General features: G+C 36.7%; 1 protein-coding gene across 1 annotated transcript in view; it reads left to right on the top strand.

Moving 5' to 3' along the window:
- LOC127857709 (phosphoacetylglucosamine mutase-like) overlaps positions 1 to 15,815 on the top strand; it is a 70,254-nt gene extending 54,439 nt beyond the window's left edge. The window contains exons 11-17 of the mRNA XM_052394344.1: positions 786 to 899; positions 3,310 to 3,467; positions 4,447 to 4,510; positions 6,248 to 6,370; positions 8,944 to 9,065; positions 9,880 to 9,931; positions 11,234 to 15,815. Coding sequence (XP_052250304.1) covers positions 786 to 899; positions 3,310 to 3,467; positions 4,447 to 4,510; positions 6,248 to 6,370; positions 8,944 to 9,065; positions 9,880 to 9,931; positions 11,234 to 11,311 — 711 coding nt within the window. The 3' untranslated portion in view covers positions 11,312 to 15,815. The remainder of the gene's footprint in view (positions 1 to 785; positions 900 to 3,309; positions 3,468 to 4,446; positions 4,511 to 6,247; positions 6,371 to 8,943; positions 9,066 to 9,879; positions 9,932 to 11,233) is intronic.
- Positions 15,816 to 17,388: the final 1,573 nt, after the last annotated feature.

The raw sequence follows: 17,388 nt of genomic DNA, 5'->3' as shown, positions 1-17,388 counted from the left end.
TAACATATTGTTGCAAATATTTAATATGGTTATATTCTGCCGTAAGTAGATTTCAGGTGTATATTGTAATGAATGTTCTCAAATACTAAGGGCAGAGATTGTTAAATCAAGCCAATTCCTTGAATTAATATCCCTCGCCAATATCAAAATTTTGTGACACATGGACCGAATGTTGGACGGACTACCAGAATGTTGGATGGACAGACAACACCGATTCTATATCCAACTTTGGCGGAGGATAATAAACTCTTAAGTTACATGGTCTCATTCAACAAATATACATGTCTTCAGATAAATAAATGACTGAACACTTTAAAGGACTAGCACATGGAATGGCAAAGGACTAGCACATGGAATGGCAAGAAAATATATCTTGCAATAATACCTGAAATATTTTTTAATGAGATGAATTTGAAAAAGGCATTTCCAATAAATGTCTAGCTTAGTTTAATTCAGAAAGGCAACTATTTGGACCATAAAAACTTGATTTATTTGAATGATGTTTGTATAGCAGTGTTCAACTGTATTTGAGCTGGCTCTGGGAAAATGGAGTTAATGCATGTATGTTAAGAATTCTCAAATTAGCTTATGCAATCACCGACTTTTTTTTGCATCAACTGGATTATTGTCAAGATGAGACTTTCTCTCAAAGAAAAATCCATAAATACAAAAAATGTTGTTCCAGATTAGCCTGAGCGGACTGTGATTGGTAATCTGAGACAACACTTGATGCACATGCATTAAGACCCATTTTCCCTGACCGTGGCTTATTTGTTTCTATACAGGTTGCTGGCTTCTTGAAGAGCCTGGTTGCGAGGACTGGACTCAAACTCAACCTTGGACTTGTACAAACAGCCTACGCTAACGGCAGCTCCACATCTTATATCACAGAGACACTGGTATGGTAAAATTACATGTTGGAGTGCTTGGTTAGATGTTATTCTGAAAACAAAAGCCCTGTGTAAAATTCAAGTAATTCTATTTTTACAAACCAATAAATGTCATTAGCGAATTGTATTTATTTATCAGTTCAAATCACTGCTGTTTGACCAGCTAGCAAAAAGTTTAATATGATCATTTGAGAAAGAAAAAAAAAAATTCAAAATTTACAAGTGCAGGGCCTGTGGGCTTGGTCTTATTTTGCTCACAGCTTTTACCTTCAGTCTTGTGTTGAATTCGTTGAAACAAGTATTACTTATTGAACACTAACTTTTGTGGATTTGTGTGGGTCTTCTCGACCAAAAAATCAAATTTACGCAAAGATTTACATTCAAAATCTTCTATCAGATATTGTGAACATTTCATGAATTAAAAATCCAATAAATATGCTTGATTTGAAAAATCCACAAATTGTTATTTTGGTGATATTAAATGAATTGGCAGCAATGAACTTATATTATCTATCTTATTTTTTTGTATTTTTATATGTGACATTAAATTTAAGATTCACTTCCAAAGTAAGAGCATTTTTAGCTCATCTATTTTTTGAAAAAAAATTATGAGCTATTGTCATCACCTTGGCGTCGGCGTCGGCGTCGGCGTTGGCGTTGGCGTCGGCGTCCGGTTAAGTTTTGCGTTTAGGTCCACTTTTCTCAGAAAGTATCAATGCTATTGCATTCAAACTTGGTACACTTACTTACTATCATGAGGGGACTGGGCAGGCAAAGTTAGATAACTCTGGCGTGCATTTTGACAGAATTATGTGCCCTTTTTATACTTAAAAAATTGAAAATTTTGGTTAAGTTTTGCGTTTAGTTCCACTTTTCTCAGTAAGTATCAATGCTATTGCATTCAAACTTGGTACACTTACTTACTATCATGAGGGGACTGGGCAGGCAAATTTAGATAACTCTGGCATGCATTTTGACAGAATTATGTGCCCTTTTTATACTTAGAAAATTGACAATTTTGGTTAAGTTTTGTGTTTAGGTCCATTTTATTCCTTAAGCATTAAAGCTATTGCTTTCATACTTGCAACACTTACTAACTATCATAAGGGGACTGTGCAGGCAAAGTAATGTAACTCTGACTGGCATTTTGACAGAATTATGTGCCCTTTTTATACTTAGAAAATTAAAAATTTGATTAAGTTTTGTGTTTAGGTCCACTTTATTCCTACAGTATCAAAGCTATTGCTTTCATACTTGCAAGATTTATGAACTATCATAAGGGGACCGTGCAGGCAAAGTTATGTAACTCTGACTGGCATTTGAACGGAATTATGGGCCCTTTATACTTAGAAAATTGAAAATTTGGTTAAGATTTATGTTTTGGTCCACTTTACCCCTAAAGTATCATAGATATTGCTTTCATACTTGGAACACTCACAAACTATCATAAGGGTACAGTAAAAGGACAAGTTGCATAACTCTGGTTGTCATTGTTACGGAATTATGGCCCTTTTTTGACTTAGTAACTTTTAATATATGGTTAAATTTTGTGTTTCGATCCACTTTACTTCTTAAGTATCAAGGCTATTGCTTTCAAACTTCAAATACTTACATGCTATCATGAGGTTACTGTACCTGGCAACTTTAATTTTACTTTGACCTTTGAATGACCTTGACTCTCAAGATCAAATTATTAAATTTTGCTAAAATTGCCATAACTTCTTTATTTATGATTAGATTTGATTGATACTTTGATGAAACTACTCTTACCTGACATACCACAATAGACTCCACCCAAACCATCCCCCGTGCCCTCCCCTCCCCCCCTCCCCCCTCCCCCCCCCCCCCTATTTTTTTTTTTTTTTTTTTTTTTTTTTTTTTTAAGATCATCTCACAAATGACCACCAAACCCTCACACTATACCCCCACCCCACCCCCCCCCCACCCCACCCCCCCCCCCCCCAATTTTTTTTTTTTTTTTTTTTTTTTTTTTTTAAGATCATCTCACAAATTACCACCACACCCTCACACTATAACCCCCCCCCCCCATTTTTTTTTTTAAAAATGGTTATGTTTGAAATACCGTCCAACCATCGCACCCAAAACCCCCCCCCCCCCCCCCCCCCATCGCCCCCCCAACCCCCCCCCCCCCCCTGATTTTTTTTTTTTTTTTTTTTTTTTCGCTTTTTTGGAAGATAATGTAATAAATGTCCACAACCCCACACTATACACCCCTCTTCACTCCACTCCTCCCTCCTTTGTGATTGAAAATGAGAGTCCCTTCACCTTTAAAAAGAAAATAGATGAGCGGTCTGCACCCGCAAGGCGGTGCTCTTGTTAGAAATTTCTTGTCACAAACTGCAAAGCCCATTACTTTTGCGGGAACAGCCCTTGGCTTAGACTTATCTTTCATTCCCAGCGGGTGCCAGTGGCCTGTGTAGCTACAGGGGTGAAGCATCTGCACCATCGAGCCCAGCAGTTCGAGATTGGCGTCTACTTTGAGGCCAATGGACACGGCACTGTGCTGTTCAGTGATATCGCTGAGAGACGGGTCAATGAGGCTTTGAAGAATTCCAGGTATGGGACCTGTCTTAGAGTTTCGTGTGGCCACTGGGTCAATTCAACCAGTGTTGACCACAGTAAGTGCTTCATTCTGGGAAAATTGGTCTTAATGTATGTGTATAAAGTTTCGTCCCAGATTAGCCCGATTGGCACAAGCTAATCAGGGACAACAGTTTCCACTTAAACTGGATTTTTATGCCCCCAGATCGAGTGATTGGTGGTATATTGTTTTGAGCCTGTTTGTCATTGTAGATGTCTGTCTGTCCCAAAATCTTAACCTTGGTAATAACTTTTGCAATATTGATGATAGCAACTTGATATTTGGCATGCATGTGTATCTCATAGAGCTGCACATTTTGAGTGGTGAAAGGTCAAGGTCTTCCTTCAAGGTCAAAGGTCAAATATATGGCTTCAAAGCGGAGCAGTAGAGGGCATTGTGTTTCACAAACACAGCTCTTGTTGCTTTGAAGAGGCTTCATTAAATGTAAAATATTATAAAAGTGGAAAGTGTTGTCATGTTTGGCCTGTGCGATAAAGGCGACATTTAATGCACATGCCTTAAGCTCTGTTTTCCCAGAACCTGACTCTTTTTGTCTGGATTCTGTTTGAAAAAAGCTTTTAACCTGTTATTCATTATAAATTTTTGCTGGCAAGCTCAGTGTGAAGAGTGATGTACTCCATCTTGTAATGCTCAGATCATGGGCTCAGTTCTGAGTCCAGTTACATAAAAGTTAACTTATTTGGCATTGGTTTTGGAATTATTTCTTTGGCCTTCTTCCTACTATGTCTGATTTAAATGAGGCAGTTGTAAGTTTCTGGAATAAATATTTCCACGTTTTACTGCTTGCCTTGAAAACATCTGAAGAGGTTAAGTGGCGACCATGATATTGCTTAAATACTGTTGAATGCACAAAGTTTTCCAAATGAATAAACAATTAAAATGATGACAATAAAATCACATGTTTACACCATGATTTCAATTTTTGTTTTCCAGTTTATCACCAGAGAGTAGAGCTGCAGTGGAGCAACTTAGACTGGTGATAGATCTCATAAACCAGGTAAGTCTCGAAGTGTTGAAGGCAGATGAAATTCGGTCTCCTACCCAGGCTTTGAAAAATGAAAATGTTCCCCTGTTTTGATTTTAAAATGTCCTCAGAATGTAAGCTTTGTTCTGGATAAATACTCAACAAATTTAAAGAAAAATTTAAAGAAAAATTAGATTAAAAATGTCATAAACAATCCCAATAATTTTTTTTATCAAAATGTATGTACATGTGTAATTGAGTTATCATTTGCAGAACTAATTTCATAATTGTTTTATATGAAAAAAAGTAGAAAAAAAGCTGTAAACATGTTCTTCTAAAAATAAGTATTAGTCATTTAATTGCACATTTAAAAGATCACACTATATTTTCATTATAGTTAGAACAAAACCATTCACAACTAGGTCAACAAAGTGCAGCAAATTCAGTTTTTGTGTATTTTATTTTAAAGAATTTTAGTTTGAAATGTCAGCATTAATTATTTGAGTTTTCCATGCTGGACTAAGCGGACTGCACAGGATAATCAGAGATGACACTTTCCACTATTTTGGATTTTTATGCCCCCTTTCGAAGAAAAGGGGGTATATAGTTTTCGCACTGTCCGTCAGTCTGTGTGTCAGTCTGTCACACTTTTCGTGTCTACTCTCTAATTCAAATAGTTTTCATCCGATCTTTACAAAACTTGGTCAGAAGTTGTATCTAGACAATATTTAGGTCAAGTTCGAATATGGGTCATGCCGGGTCAAAAACTAGGTCACCGGGTCAAAAAAACAAATCCAAGGGAAGTAATAAGCTTTAAATGGACATAATTATCTGACCTGCCAAATTATATATTTTTGTTAAATAAATCAAAGCGGCACAGTTGGCGGCATTGTGTTTCTGACAAACACATCATGGTAAAAGGTCAAGGTCATCTTTTAAGGTCTAAGGTCAAAAATACAAATCCAAGGGAAGAGATAAGCTTTAAAGGGAGATAATTTTTCAATATTGAACATAGCAACTTGATATTAGGCATGCATGTGCATCTCATGGAGCTGCACATTTTGAGTGGTGAATCTACAGTCACGGTAGTGGCTTTTAATTATTTGCTACTAAAAATAGAAATTTGTTGGAGACAATTATTTTTTATTATTTATTTAATTATAAATCTCAGATATTTCCTTACCAAGAATTTAAGTTCTTTTCACAGTTACTGTACAGATTTTTTATTTTGATTATTTATAACTCAAATGATTGATTTGTCAAAGTGTTTTTTTTTAATGATATAATTATCATTTCTTTCCTGTACTAATTTGTGAATGGTAGGGTTCATTATACCATAATATACCTGTGGACTTATGTCCATAGATACATGATCTACTCTCGCTATGATCTCTTTGATAAATCACAGGCCTTGGTTGTCAGTGATGTCTGACTTGGTCATTTTTGACTGTCTACAGATCCCCCCCCCCCCCCCCCCCCCCCCCCCCCCCCCCCCCCCGTTGGATTGGAGAAAATCCAAGGGAAGTAATAAGCTTTAAAGGGAGATGATTTTTATACCTGCCAAATGATAAATAGAAATTTTATTTCAAAGCGGCGGCCCAGTAGGGGGCATTGTGTTTCTGACGAACACATCTCTTGTTTATTTTAAAGAAAGTCTTATTAACAAATATTAAGTCTAGGCAGAAAGATCTGGGGCATCACTTTATTCACATCCATTTAGCAAAGTTTTTTCAGCACATGGCTGATTTTGTTAATGTTAATCTGTTACAGACAGTTGGTGATGCACTGTCTGACATGTTGCTGGTAGAGACAATACTGTGTCACAGTGGTTGGGGAATGCAGAACTGGTATGACTGTTACACAGACCTGCCTAATAGACAGCTCAAGGTCAAGGTGAGTACGACTGTTACACAGACCTGCCTAATAGACAACTCAAGGTCAAGGTGAGTACGACTGTTACACAGACCTGCCTAATAGACAGCTCAAGGTCAAGGTGAGTACGACTGTTACACAGACCTGCCTAATAGACAGCTCAATGTCATGGTCAGTATGACTGTTACACTGACCTGCCTGATAGACAGCTCAAGGTCAGTATGACTGTTACACAGACCTTCCTAATTGACAGCTCAAGGTCAAGGTGAGTATAACTGTTACACAGACCTGCCTAATAGACAGCTCAAGGTCAAGGTGGGTATGACTGTTACACAGACCTTCCTAATTGACAGCTCAAGGTCAAGGTGAGTATAACTGTTACACAGACCTGCCTAATAGACAGCTCAAGGTCAAGGTCAGTATGACTGTTACACAGACCTTCCTAATTGACAGCTCAAGGTCAAGGTGAGTATAACTGTTACACAGACCTGCCTAATAGACAGCTCAGGGTCAAGGTGGGTATGACTGTTACACAGACCTGCCTAATAGACAGCTCAAGGTCAAGGTGGGTATGACTGTTACACAGACCTTTCTAATGACAGCTCAAGGTCAAGGTGAGTGTAACTGTTACACAGACCTGCCTAATAGACAGCTCAAGGTCAAGGTGGGTATGACTGTTACACAGACCTGCCTAATAGACAGCTCAATGTCAAGGTGAGTATAACTGTTACACAGACCTGCCTAATAGAAAGCTCAAGGTCAAGTTGGGTATGACTATTACACAGATTTGCCTAATAGACAGCTCAAGGTCAAGGTCAGTATGACTGTTACACTGACCTGCCTAATAGACAGCTCAAGTTCAGGTTGAGGTCAGCTTTTGTTTGAAGCAATTTTACACTTTCAGAAATAAATCCAGTACACTTTGAATTTGAAAATGTCTGGGATAATTTGAAAAAAATTATTATGTTTAAAATCTAGTTAGAATTATACTGTGTCACAATAATTTTGTGTTGTCTTTTTTTTATAAATATAATATGAAATATTAAATTTACAAGTACTAATGATTTACTACACATTTTTAGCTCAACTATTATATATGAAATATATATAGTAGAGCTATCCTTACCCCAGCGTCGGCGTTCCCGTTAGCATTGCAAGAATGTTAAAGTTTGCGTACCACCTCAAATATTTCCTATTTCCTTTCACATATTGCTTTTATATTTTGCATACTTCTTTACCAACATGACCCCAATCTATGAACAAGAGCAGACAACTATAACAAGCATTTTGTAAGAATTATGGCCCTTTTTTCACTTAGAATATGCATATTATTGATAAATATATGTTAAAGTTTGCGTACCACATCAAATATTTTCTATGTCCTTTGACATATTGCTTTCATATTTTGCATACTTCTTTACCAACATGATCCCAATCTATAAACAAGAGCAGACAACTGTATCAAGCATTTTGACAGAATTATGGCCCCTTTTATACTTAGATAATTGAACATTTGGTTAAGTTTTGTGTTTTGGTCCATTTTACTCCTAAAGTATCATAGCTGTTGCTTTTTATACTTGGAAAACTATCGTAAGGGGACTGTACAGGGCAAGTTGCATAACTCTGGTTGGCTTTTAAAGGGAATTATGGCCCTGTTTTGTCTTAGTAACTTTGAATATTTTGTTAAATTTTGTGTTTTGATCCACTGTACTTCTAAAGTATCAAGGCTATTGCTTTCAAACTTCAAATACTATCATGATGTTACTGAACCTAACAAGTTGAATTTGACCTTGACCTTTGAATGACCTCGACTCAAAGTTAAATTAATAAATTTTGCTTAAATTGCCATAAATTCTTTATTTATGATCAAATTTGATTCATACTTTGAAAAAACAACACTTACCTGACATACCACAATGGACTCCACCCAAACCATCCCCCACGCCCCACCCCAGAATCTCCCCCACCCACCATTTTTTTTTTCCTCTTTTTTCTTATTTTTGAAAGATCATCTTTTAAATGACCACACACCCACATTATACCCCCCTCTCCATGATGGCTTACGTTATACTGTCAAGCATTCGAATAGTCGAGCGCGCTGTCCTCTGACAGCTCTTGTTTCAAATTTTATCCATTTTGAATTTTTTATATGGCATATTTTTGCTTTATTTTACTAGACTTGGCTTCACAGGAGTATTGTTTTAAAAACGTGGAGGCTCATTTTCTTGCATGATATTCTGTTCATCAGTACTTCCCATAATTTGTTCCTGCACCATTATTTTCTTATAACCTTAAAAAGAGCTATGCTCTTTGGAAAACAGGGCGTAATGCCCGTAATCAATTGTCGTCCCAAATAAGGCTGTGCAGTTCCCACAGGCCACTCAAGAAAGGCACTTTCAGACTAACCTGAATTTTCTTTAAGAATAAACATCCTTTAAACGAAGAATACAGTTAAAGCAGACATTGTTGTCCCTGATTAGCCTAAGCGGACTGCACAGGCTAATCTGGGACTACACTTTACGCACATGCATTAAGCCCTGTTTTCCCAAAACAAGGCTAAAATGTCATTTCAACTTAAACCGTATTTGGTGCAGGTGAAAGACCGGAACATTATTAAGACGACCCCAGACGAGACTCAGGCCACCACACCAGCTGGTCTACAGTCTGCCATCGACAAACTGGTGGAGAAGTATCAGTGTGGGAGGTCATTTGTACGGTAGGCTCTTGATATGTGGAATTTGTGGTGCATGTTGATAATCCAGCGGCTTTAGAAATTGTATAATATTCTTGATAATATGTATTCTTGCTCATTGATATAATATTGCCCATACAGATTTGGATCGTCATTCGATCAGTGTGGTCTTTATGTGTTTGCTTTATCTTATGAAATGTCACGGTGATGTTGATATATAAAAAAGACTGCACAACAATGCATTCAATAGCATAAAAAATATGTGAACAGCTTATGGAAAACAGGGCTTAATGCATGTAAGTAAAGTATCGTCCAAGATCAGCCTCTGCAGTTTGCACAGGCTAATCAGGGATGACAATTTCTGCCTCGACTGGATTTTTTCCATGAAGAGATCATCTTTAAATGAAGAATTTTATAAAAGAGAACAGTGTTGTCTTTGATAAGCCTGCATGGACTGTACAGGTTAATCTGGAACGACCTTGTACAAACATGCATTAAGCCCTGTTTTCCCCTGGAACGACCGTGTACAAACATGCATTAAGCCCTGTTTTCCCCTGGAACGACCGTGTACACACATGCATTAAGCCCTGTTTTCCCCTGGAACGACCTTGTACAAACATGCATTAAGCCCTGTTTTCCCCTGGAACGACTGTGTACAAACATGCATTAAGCCCTGTTTTCCCCTGGAACGACTGTGTACAAACATGCATTAAGCCCTGTTTTCCCCTGGAACGACCGTGTACAAACATGCATTAAGCCCTGTTTTCCCAGATACAAACATGCATTAAGCCCTGTTTTCACAGAGCACGACTCATATCTGCTCACTTGCATACTTCAGGCCATCAGGAACTGAGGACATTGTAAGAGTGTATGCTGAGGCCGACACACAGGTGCGTGGGAAATAATCTGTACAATCATGATTGTTTGTGAGGCCTCATTTTCATTGATCTTGTGAATTGACTGATACAAGAATTTCATACATTTGACAAATTCATTTGTTTCCTAAATCATAAATCCTTGATTTTGCGAGTTCACCAAAAAGATATTTTAGAAAAAATATGAAATTTAATGCTGACAAATAATCATGATTGTATAGGATATTAGGTATAACGATTGAGCATTTTTAACCAGGTTTTCCGAAGGAAAAAACTGGTTATTAGATTGGCGAATGCGGGCTGGCTGGCTGGCTGGCTGGCTGGCGGGCTGGCTGACGGGCTGGCGGAATAAGCTTGTCCGGGCCATAACTATGTCGTTCATTGTCAGATTTTAAAATCATTTGGCACATTTGTTCACCATCATTGGACGGTGTGTCGCGCGAAATAATAACGTCGATATCTCCAAGGTCAAGGTCACACTTTGAGTTCAAAGGTCAAAAATGGCCATAAATGAGCTTGTCCGAGCCATAACTATGTCGTTCATCGTCAGATTTTAAAATCATTTGGCACATTTGTTCACCATCATTGGACAGTGTGTCGCGCGAAATAATTACGTCGATATCTCCAAGGTCAAGGTCACACTTTGAGTTCAAAGGTAAAAAATGGCCATAAATGAGCTTGTCCTGGCCATAACTATGTCATTCATTGTGAGATTTTAAAATCATTTGGCACATTTGTTCACCATTATGGGACGGTGTGTCCCACGAAAGAATCACGTCAATATCTCCAATGTCAAGGTCGCCACGACTAAAAATAGATTTAAAAAAAAAAAAAAACTTACAAAGGGGGTTAATTTTTTTTGGTCATTTCAAAAGTTCAGTTTGAGTTTTCTCCCTTTATCAGATTTTTTTTTCACAATGAAAACCTGGTTTTGTGACAATTTTGTCCCTTGTATACTTCCTGTTTTGCTGGAAATATAAATAAATGTAAATATTACCCACACTTGCTCTCACATTGCCTGGTAACTGCTTTGTGAAAAGGGGTTTTTATGAATGTGCATACGTGTCGTCCCAGATTAGCCTGTGCAGTCTTCACAGGCTTATCAGGGATGACATTTTCTACTTGTTTGATATTTTCTGTTTTAAAAAGTCTCTTCTTATCCAAAATACAATTAAGACGGAAAGTGTTGTCATAGAATAGCCATGCGGACTGCACAGGTTAATGTGGGCGGAAATTTACACACATTAAACTAAGCTCATTTTCCTAGAGGAGGGCTCGTTTATTACTTTTTAACTTATGTTACATTTTGCTCTATAGGAAAATGCGGATGATCTTGGTCACAAAGTTTGCCTGCTTGTCTTTGATATGGCTGGAGGGATTGGAGACAAACCCTAGACGTGGATCACAGCTTCCTGGTGGATCAAATTCACAAAGTGGATCTAACCTTACAGGTTATCCATCTGATGATCCAGATGGTGATTCTGACTTCTAGTGATTTAAATTGTGATCTTATTGAGTAATGTTTTGGGAAAAAGGGCCTAAATGCAAATGTGTAAAGTGCAGTTTCAGATTTGCCTGTGCAGTCTCTCTCTGCTTTAATGGATTTTTTTGTTTAAAGGGAGTCTCTTCTAAATGAGAATCCAATCTAGGCCGCAAGTGTTGTTCCTGATAGGATAGAGCCAATAGCACAGGCTAATGTGGGACCACAGCTTGCCCACGTGCATTAAGATCCATTTTCTTAGAGGGCAGCTCATTTACTGTGTACAGGGCATGTTTTCCTATTGCTTACTTATAACAATTAAGTTAAGTTCTTAAAGAAATACAATTTACACTTAATATTGCCATTCCAAATAGATATTGCATACAGTAGTAAAATTGTTCAAGTGTACAATAGTCTTGATTTATAATTTCATACTTATTATGCCCCCCTTCGAAGAAGAGGGGGTATATTGGTTTGCACATGTCGGTCTGTTGGTCGGTCGGTCCGTCCACTAGATGGTTTCCGGATGATAACTCGAGAACGCTTAGGCCTAGGATCATGAAACTTCATAGGTACATTGATCATGACTGGCCGATGACCCCTATTGATTTTCAGGTCACTAGGTCAAAGGTCAAGGTCACAGTGACTCGAAACAGTAAAATGGTTTCCTGATGATAACTCAAGAATAATTAGGCCTTGGATCATGAAACTTCAAAGGTACATTGATCATGACTGGCAGATCTTAGTGATTTTCAGGTCACTAGGCCAAAGGTCAAGGTCACAGTGACAAAAAACGTATTCACACAATGGCTGCCACTACAACTGACAGCCCATATTTTTATCTTTTAAAACTCTGGCAAAGGTTATATTTTTGTTAAATTATGGTTTTATTATAAAATATTGTTATTTTACTGTACTTCCTATTAAAATAAACACCATATTGCAGTCAAATTTGAACATTAATACTGGTATGAATGTTATGTCGTGATCATAATTCCAGGAAAACTTGCATGGCAGCAAACAGTTGATGAATCATTATTTGAAATCATGACTTGTGATATTTATTTACCCGGTACACATAATGCTTTCATTACAATCATACATACTCACACCCAAACAACTAAAAACTGTGCATTCCTTCTTAAAAAAATATGTACTAACTAGGCCTGGGCTTTCAAAACTATATACAAACTAGGTTGGGGCCTTCAAAACTATACAAACTAGGCCAGGGTCTTAAAAACTATATACAAACTAGGCTGGGGCCTTCAAAACTATATACAAACTAGGCATGGGCCTTCAAAACTATATACAAACTAGGCTGTGCCTTCAAAACTATATACAAACTAGGCCTGGGCCTTCAAAACTATATACAAACAGCCTGGGCCTTCAAAACTATTTACAAACTAGGCCGGGCCTTCAAAACTATATACAAACTATGCATTGTCCTTCAAAACTATATTCAAACTAGGCTGGGGACTTCAAAACTATATACAAACTTGGCCTGGGCCCTTTTTCAAAGCTCCTTATAGTAAATCTAAGGAAATTCCTTAAATTTATAATTCTTTAAGTTCCCGGCTACGTGACCTTTGGTATTTTTTTAATGAACCTGTTTTAAACAAGAAAATATTTCTTAAATGATTTTTGTTTATCTTTTGTAAGTGCAAAATATAAGATTTGGTAATGAACATTTGTTCTGAAATTTTTTCTTAAGAACACCATGAGTTTAGAATACTGGCCCTGATTTATAAACAAAGTCTCAAGTCTTTGATGACAATATTATTATAAGCTCTTCATATTCCTTGTGCAAATAATTGTTCATTGATGATACAAATGCTATTTTTTTATGAAAATTAAATGTCAAATTATCACAACAATTGATGTCTTGTGTAGTTACATTAATTTTGAAATAATGTGAATTATATATAACGTAAGATTCTAGAGTAATTTTTTAAGGAAAAAAAAGAAAACCAGTGCTAAATACTGAAGCTTAAAGCACGTTTGACTTGTATATACTTACTAATTTTTTTTTAATTATCCCCCGCCATCGGCAGAGGGATATTGGTTTGGCGTTGTTTGTTCATCTTTCCGTCAGTCTGGAGCCATATCTTTGAAGTGCTTTGACGGATTTCATTGAAACTTGGTATAAGTATATATATGGATACTAGGATGATGCACGCCAAATGGCATTGTACACCATTTGTTTATAACGGAGTTATGGCCCTTTGTATCTTGAAAAAATGCTTTTTTGAGTGTCAAATATAACACTTTTGTGTCCAGAAGCATATTGGCGGGGGATATCAATTCAACGAATTTGCTTGTTGTTTTAAATATTATTATTGTTGTTTGGACAATTGTTTATATAATTTAATTGTATGTATTTTGTAACAACATTAATTTGATCTATTTAATTTACTTTCTTTTTTATGTATCTGAACAGAAAAAGAAACTGGTGTGCAGTTTAAGCTATCTTAGTCCTTCATCCATAGTAATAATAGTAAATAAATGAACATCCCAATGCTTTGTTTTATACGCCTGTTTAACTACTGGCTGAATCTGGCTTAAACTTTCACAGTTGAAGGAACTTTATGCATAGAGGGTTAGGTCTAGGGATTTGTATTTAACAGTTGCCTGGGTTGCTGGGAATATGTATTTTATATTCTTTTAGCTATTTTCTGTATCTGTTAAGGCCGCGCTCTGTGAAAAAGGGGGTTAATGCATTTGCATGAAGTGTCGTTTCAGATTAGCCTGTGCAGTATGCACAGGCTAATCAGGGACGACACTTTCCGCATAAACTTAATTTTTGCTTTGAAAAGACTTTCTTAAAACTAAAAATATCATTAAAGTGTATAGTGTCATCCCTGATTTTCCTGTGCTGACTGCACGTGCTTATCATGGATGATACTTACGCACATGCATAAACCTCCCCCTTTTCACAGAACACTGCACAGTTTTAATATTTAAGAAAATCGTGACAGATTTACAGTGCCATACTGGTAACTAAAAGGTGCTGTTTTTCATTGGTGTTCTAGAATCTATGATGCTGGTCATTATGTTGTGTTTGATTGATTTAAGAATATACTTTTATATCAATAACTAATATTAATATTGTGGTATGTTAAACTTGTTTAAGTATATTAACAAGATGACATATATCTATCAAATTTGCTTATTAATTCATTTCCATTTTTAATGGCAATATTACCAAAAAAAATCATGCTTAATGTAAGTATATCATATAACTGATAAAGTATTTGCTGAATTCTTGTGATTGTTATTGATTGTAGTTTTTCCACATCTGTATTTGTTTGTTTGTATGGTATTTACATTATTTATAGAGAGCTAGCCCATTTTTAAAATGGACCAGTTTTCTGTTTATGCTCTTATTTTTTGTTCTTTTTTATATAAGTTGTTGAACATAGAGTGCTCAAATAAATTAACGGAACTCATTAATTTTCTCAATAAATGAGCCGCTATATGGGAAATCTTAACTTCATGCATGTGCGTAAATTGTCGTCAGTTGGCAAAGGCTTAGCAGTTACTATATTTTCTGCTTTTATAGATTATTTTTTTGTTTGAAGAAGGTATCCAGTATTGACAGATTGTGACGTCATAATAAGCTGTTGCGGACTGTCAGACAAATTGGGACGACACTTTATGCACATGCATCACCATAATTTGTGTCTTGTTCTGAGAAAACTGGGCTTAATGCATGTGCTTAAAGTGTCGTCCCAGATTAGCCTGTGCAGTCCGCACAGGCTAATCAGGGACGACACTTTCCGCCTAAACTTGATTTTCGGTAAGGAAGGACTTCCTTGAAACTAAAAATACCATTAAAGCGGAAAGTGTCGTCCCTGATTAGCCTGTGCGGACTGCACAGGCTAATCTGGGACGACACTTTACGCACATGAATTAAGCCCAGTTTTCTCAGAACAAGACACAATTGGGACGACACTTTATGCACATGCATCACCATAATTGTTCCCAGAACAAGGCTCAAATGATGCTGGTTATTTTGGTGTGTTCCTTCATTTTTGGAATATGCTTGTATACAAATACCAACATAATTATAAACGTGATAATGTTGAACTTCTTTAAGTATATTTAATTGATTACATACAAAATTTGCTTATTGTTTCTCTTTCATAAAAATGACAAATATGTATGCTAAAAACATTTGCTTTTAAAGGAATGTTTGCATATACATGTAACTTATTTGTCTTTGCGGAATTCTGGTGATTGTTATTGATTGTATTTTATTCGCATCTGCAACTGTTTGATATTTACATTGTTAATAGAGCTAGCCAATTGTGGATGGGAATATTTGCCTGATTATGCACTTTTTTGTTGTTCTTTTTTATTCTATAAATGTTGATGTACGTAGCGCGCTCAAATAAATAAACAGAACTCATTTAAATATCATATTTGTCTTTTTTTTGTATTTTCTGCACAGGCTAATCAGTGACGTCATTTTCAGCCTTTGTGTAATTTTTCATTGAAAAGAAGTCTCTTATGAACGAAAATTCATTTTAGGCGCACAAAATTGCTCTGATAAGCCAGTGTTTACTGCACATGCTAATCGGGGACGACACTTGATGCACATGTTTTTAACTTAGTTTTCAGAGAGCGAACCTTTATTTATTATTGTAACGTTAAATTCTGCTAAAACTGTTCAACTTACATCTTCTGAAACTTGATAAGTACTGCTTGGTTCTTATTACGACATGTGATGTCAGCGGGTATATGTCACTTTTATGACAAGTTGTTGCCTGCAGTCGGTATTTTAGATATCCATGGGATGCTTGTTTGGTCATTCACCGTTGGTTGACCGTCAACAATTTGTTTCAGAAAACTTTTCCAAAACCGCGGAGCATACTTAATAGTTAATACCAACTTTGCAGGAATAAACCAGTGGTAGTCTTTTTTTTTTACCCTTTCGCACCGTGCAATATATTACAGAAAACTTCCGTCGTTTGAAATTTCGGCATTCCGTCCTATACATTTCAAGGTGAAGTGCTGCTTTTTTTATGTCCCCCGGTAAGAATATAGCATTAATCTAGAGATTGTGTAGCGAAATGTTACTGCCCATACAAATGATGAAAGATGATGATAAGGATTTGGATTGTGATGACGATGTTAACGATGATTTTCAAGTACATGTCTGTTTGTCCGACATAAGGTTTCCGGAGTTTTTTTCCTTAACGCTTCCAGATATTTACCTGATTATGTTTGTGAGAGTCTATCTGCATCACTTACATGTCAAATTCTGGTTTCGTTTATGTCCATTGATTTTTAGCGAAGTTATGAGCCTTGGACGTAAAAATGTATTAAAGAATAATAGTTTTCCGGGCTTTCTTTAACTCGTGCAGATATTGGCGTAATTTTTGGCTTGTGTAGTCATTCACCGTTCGTCGAATGACAACAAATTTCTTCAGACACCTTTTTAGCTCACCTGAGCACATTATTGGCTGTAGTAAAAACCGAATTACACTCTGGAGGCCATATTTATGCCCCCTTCGATGAAGAGGGGGTATATTGTTTTGCTCATGTCGGTCGGTCCGTCCGTCAGTCCGTCCACCAGATGGTTTTCGGATGATAACTCAAGAACGCTTACGCCTAGGATCATGAAACTTCATAGGTACATTGATCATGTATCGCAGATGACCCCTATTGATTTTTAGGTCACTAGGTCAAAGGTCAAGGTCACGGTGACTTGAACCAGTAAAATGGTTTCCGGATGATAACTCAAGAACGCTAACGGCTAGGATCATGAAACTTCATAGGAACATTGATCATGACTCGTTATTTTCCGATCTTTATGAAACTTGGTCGGAAGATTTGTCCCAATAATATCTTGGACGATCTCGAAACTGGTTCTGGTTGCTTAAATAACATGGCCGCCAAGGGGCGGGGCATTTTTCCTTATATGGCTAAAGTTAAACATTGTTAAAACTAGGTGCCACATTTATTTTCCAATCATCGTGAAACTTGGCCA

The sequence above is a fragment of the Dreissena polymorpha genome, chromosome 14 (assembly GCF_020536995.1).
Source record: "Dreissena polymorpha isolate Duluth1 chromosome 14, UMN_Dpol_1.0, whole genome shotgun sequence".
NCBI lineage: Eukaryota > Metazoa > Mollusca > Bivalvia > Myida > Dreissenidae > Dreissena > Dreissena polymorpha.
The sequence above is the reverse complement of the archived record's forward strand: the minus strand, read 5'-3'. Positions and strand labels throughout refer to the sequence as shown.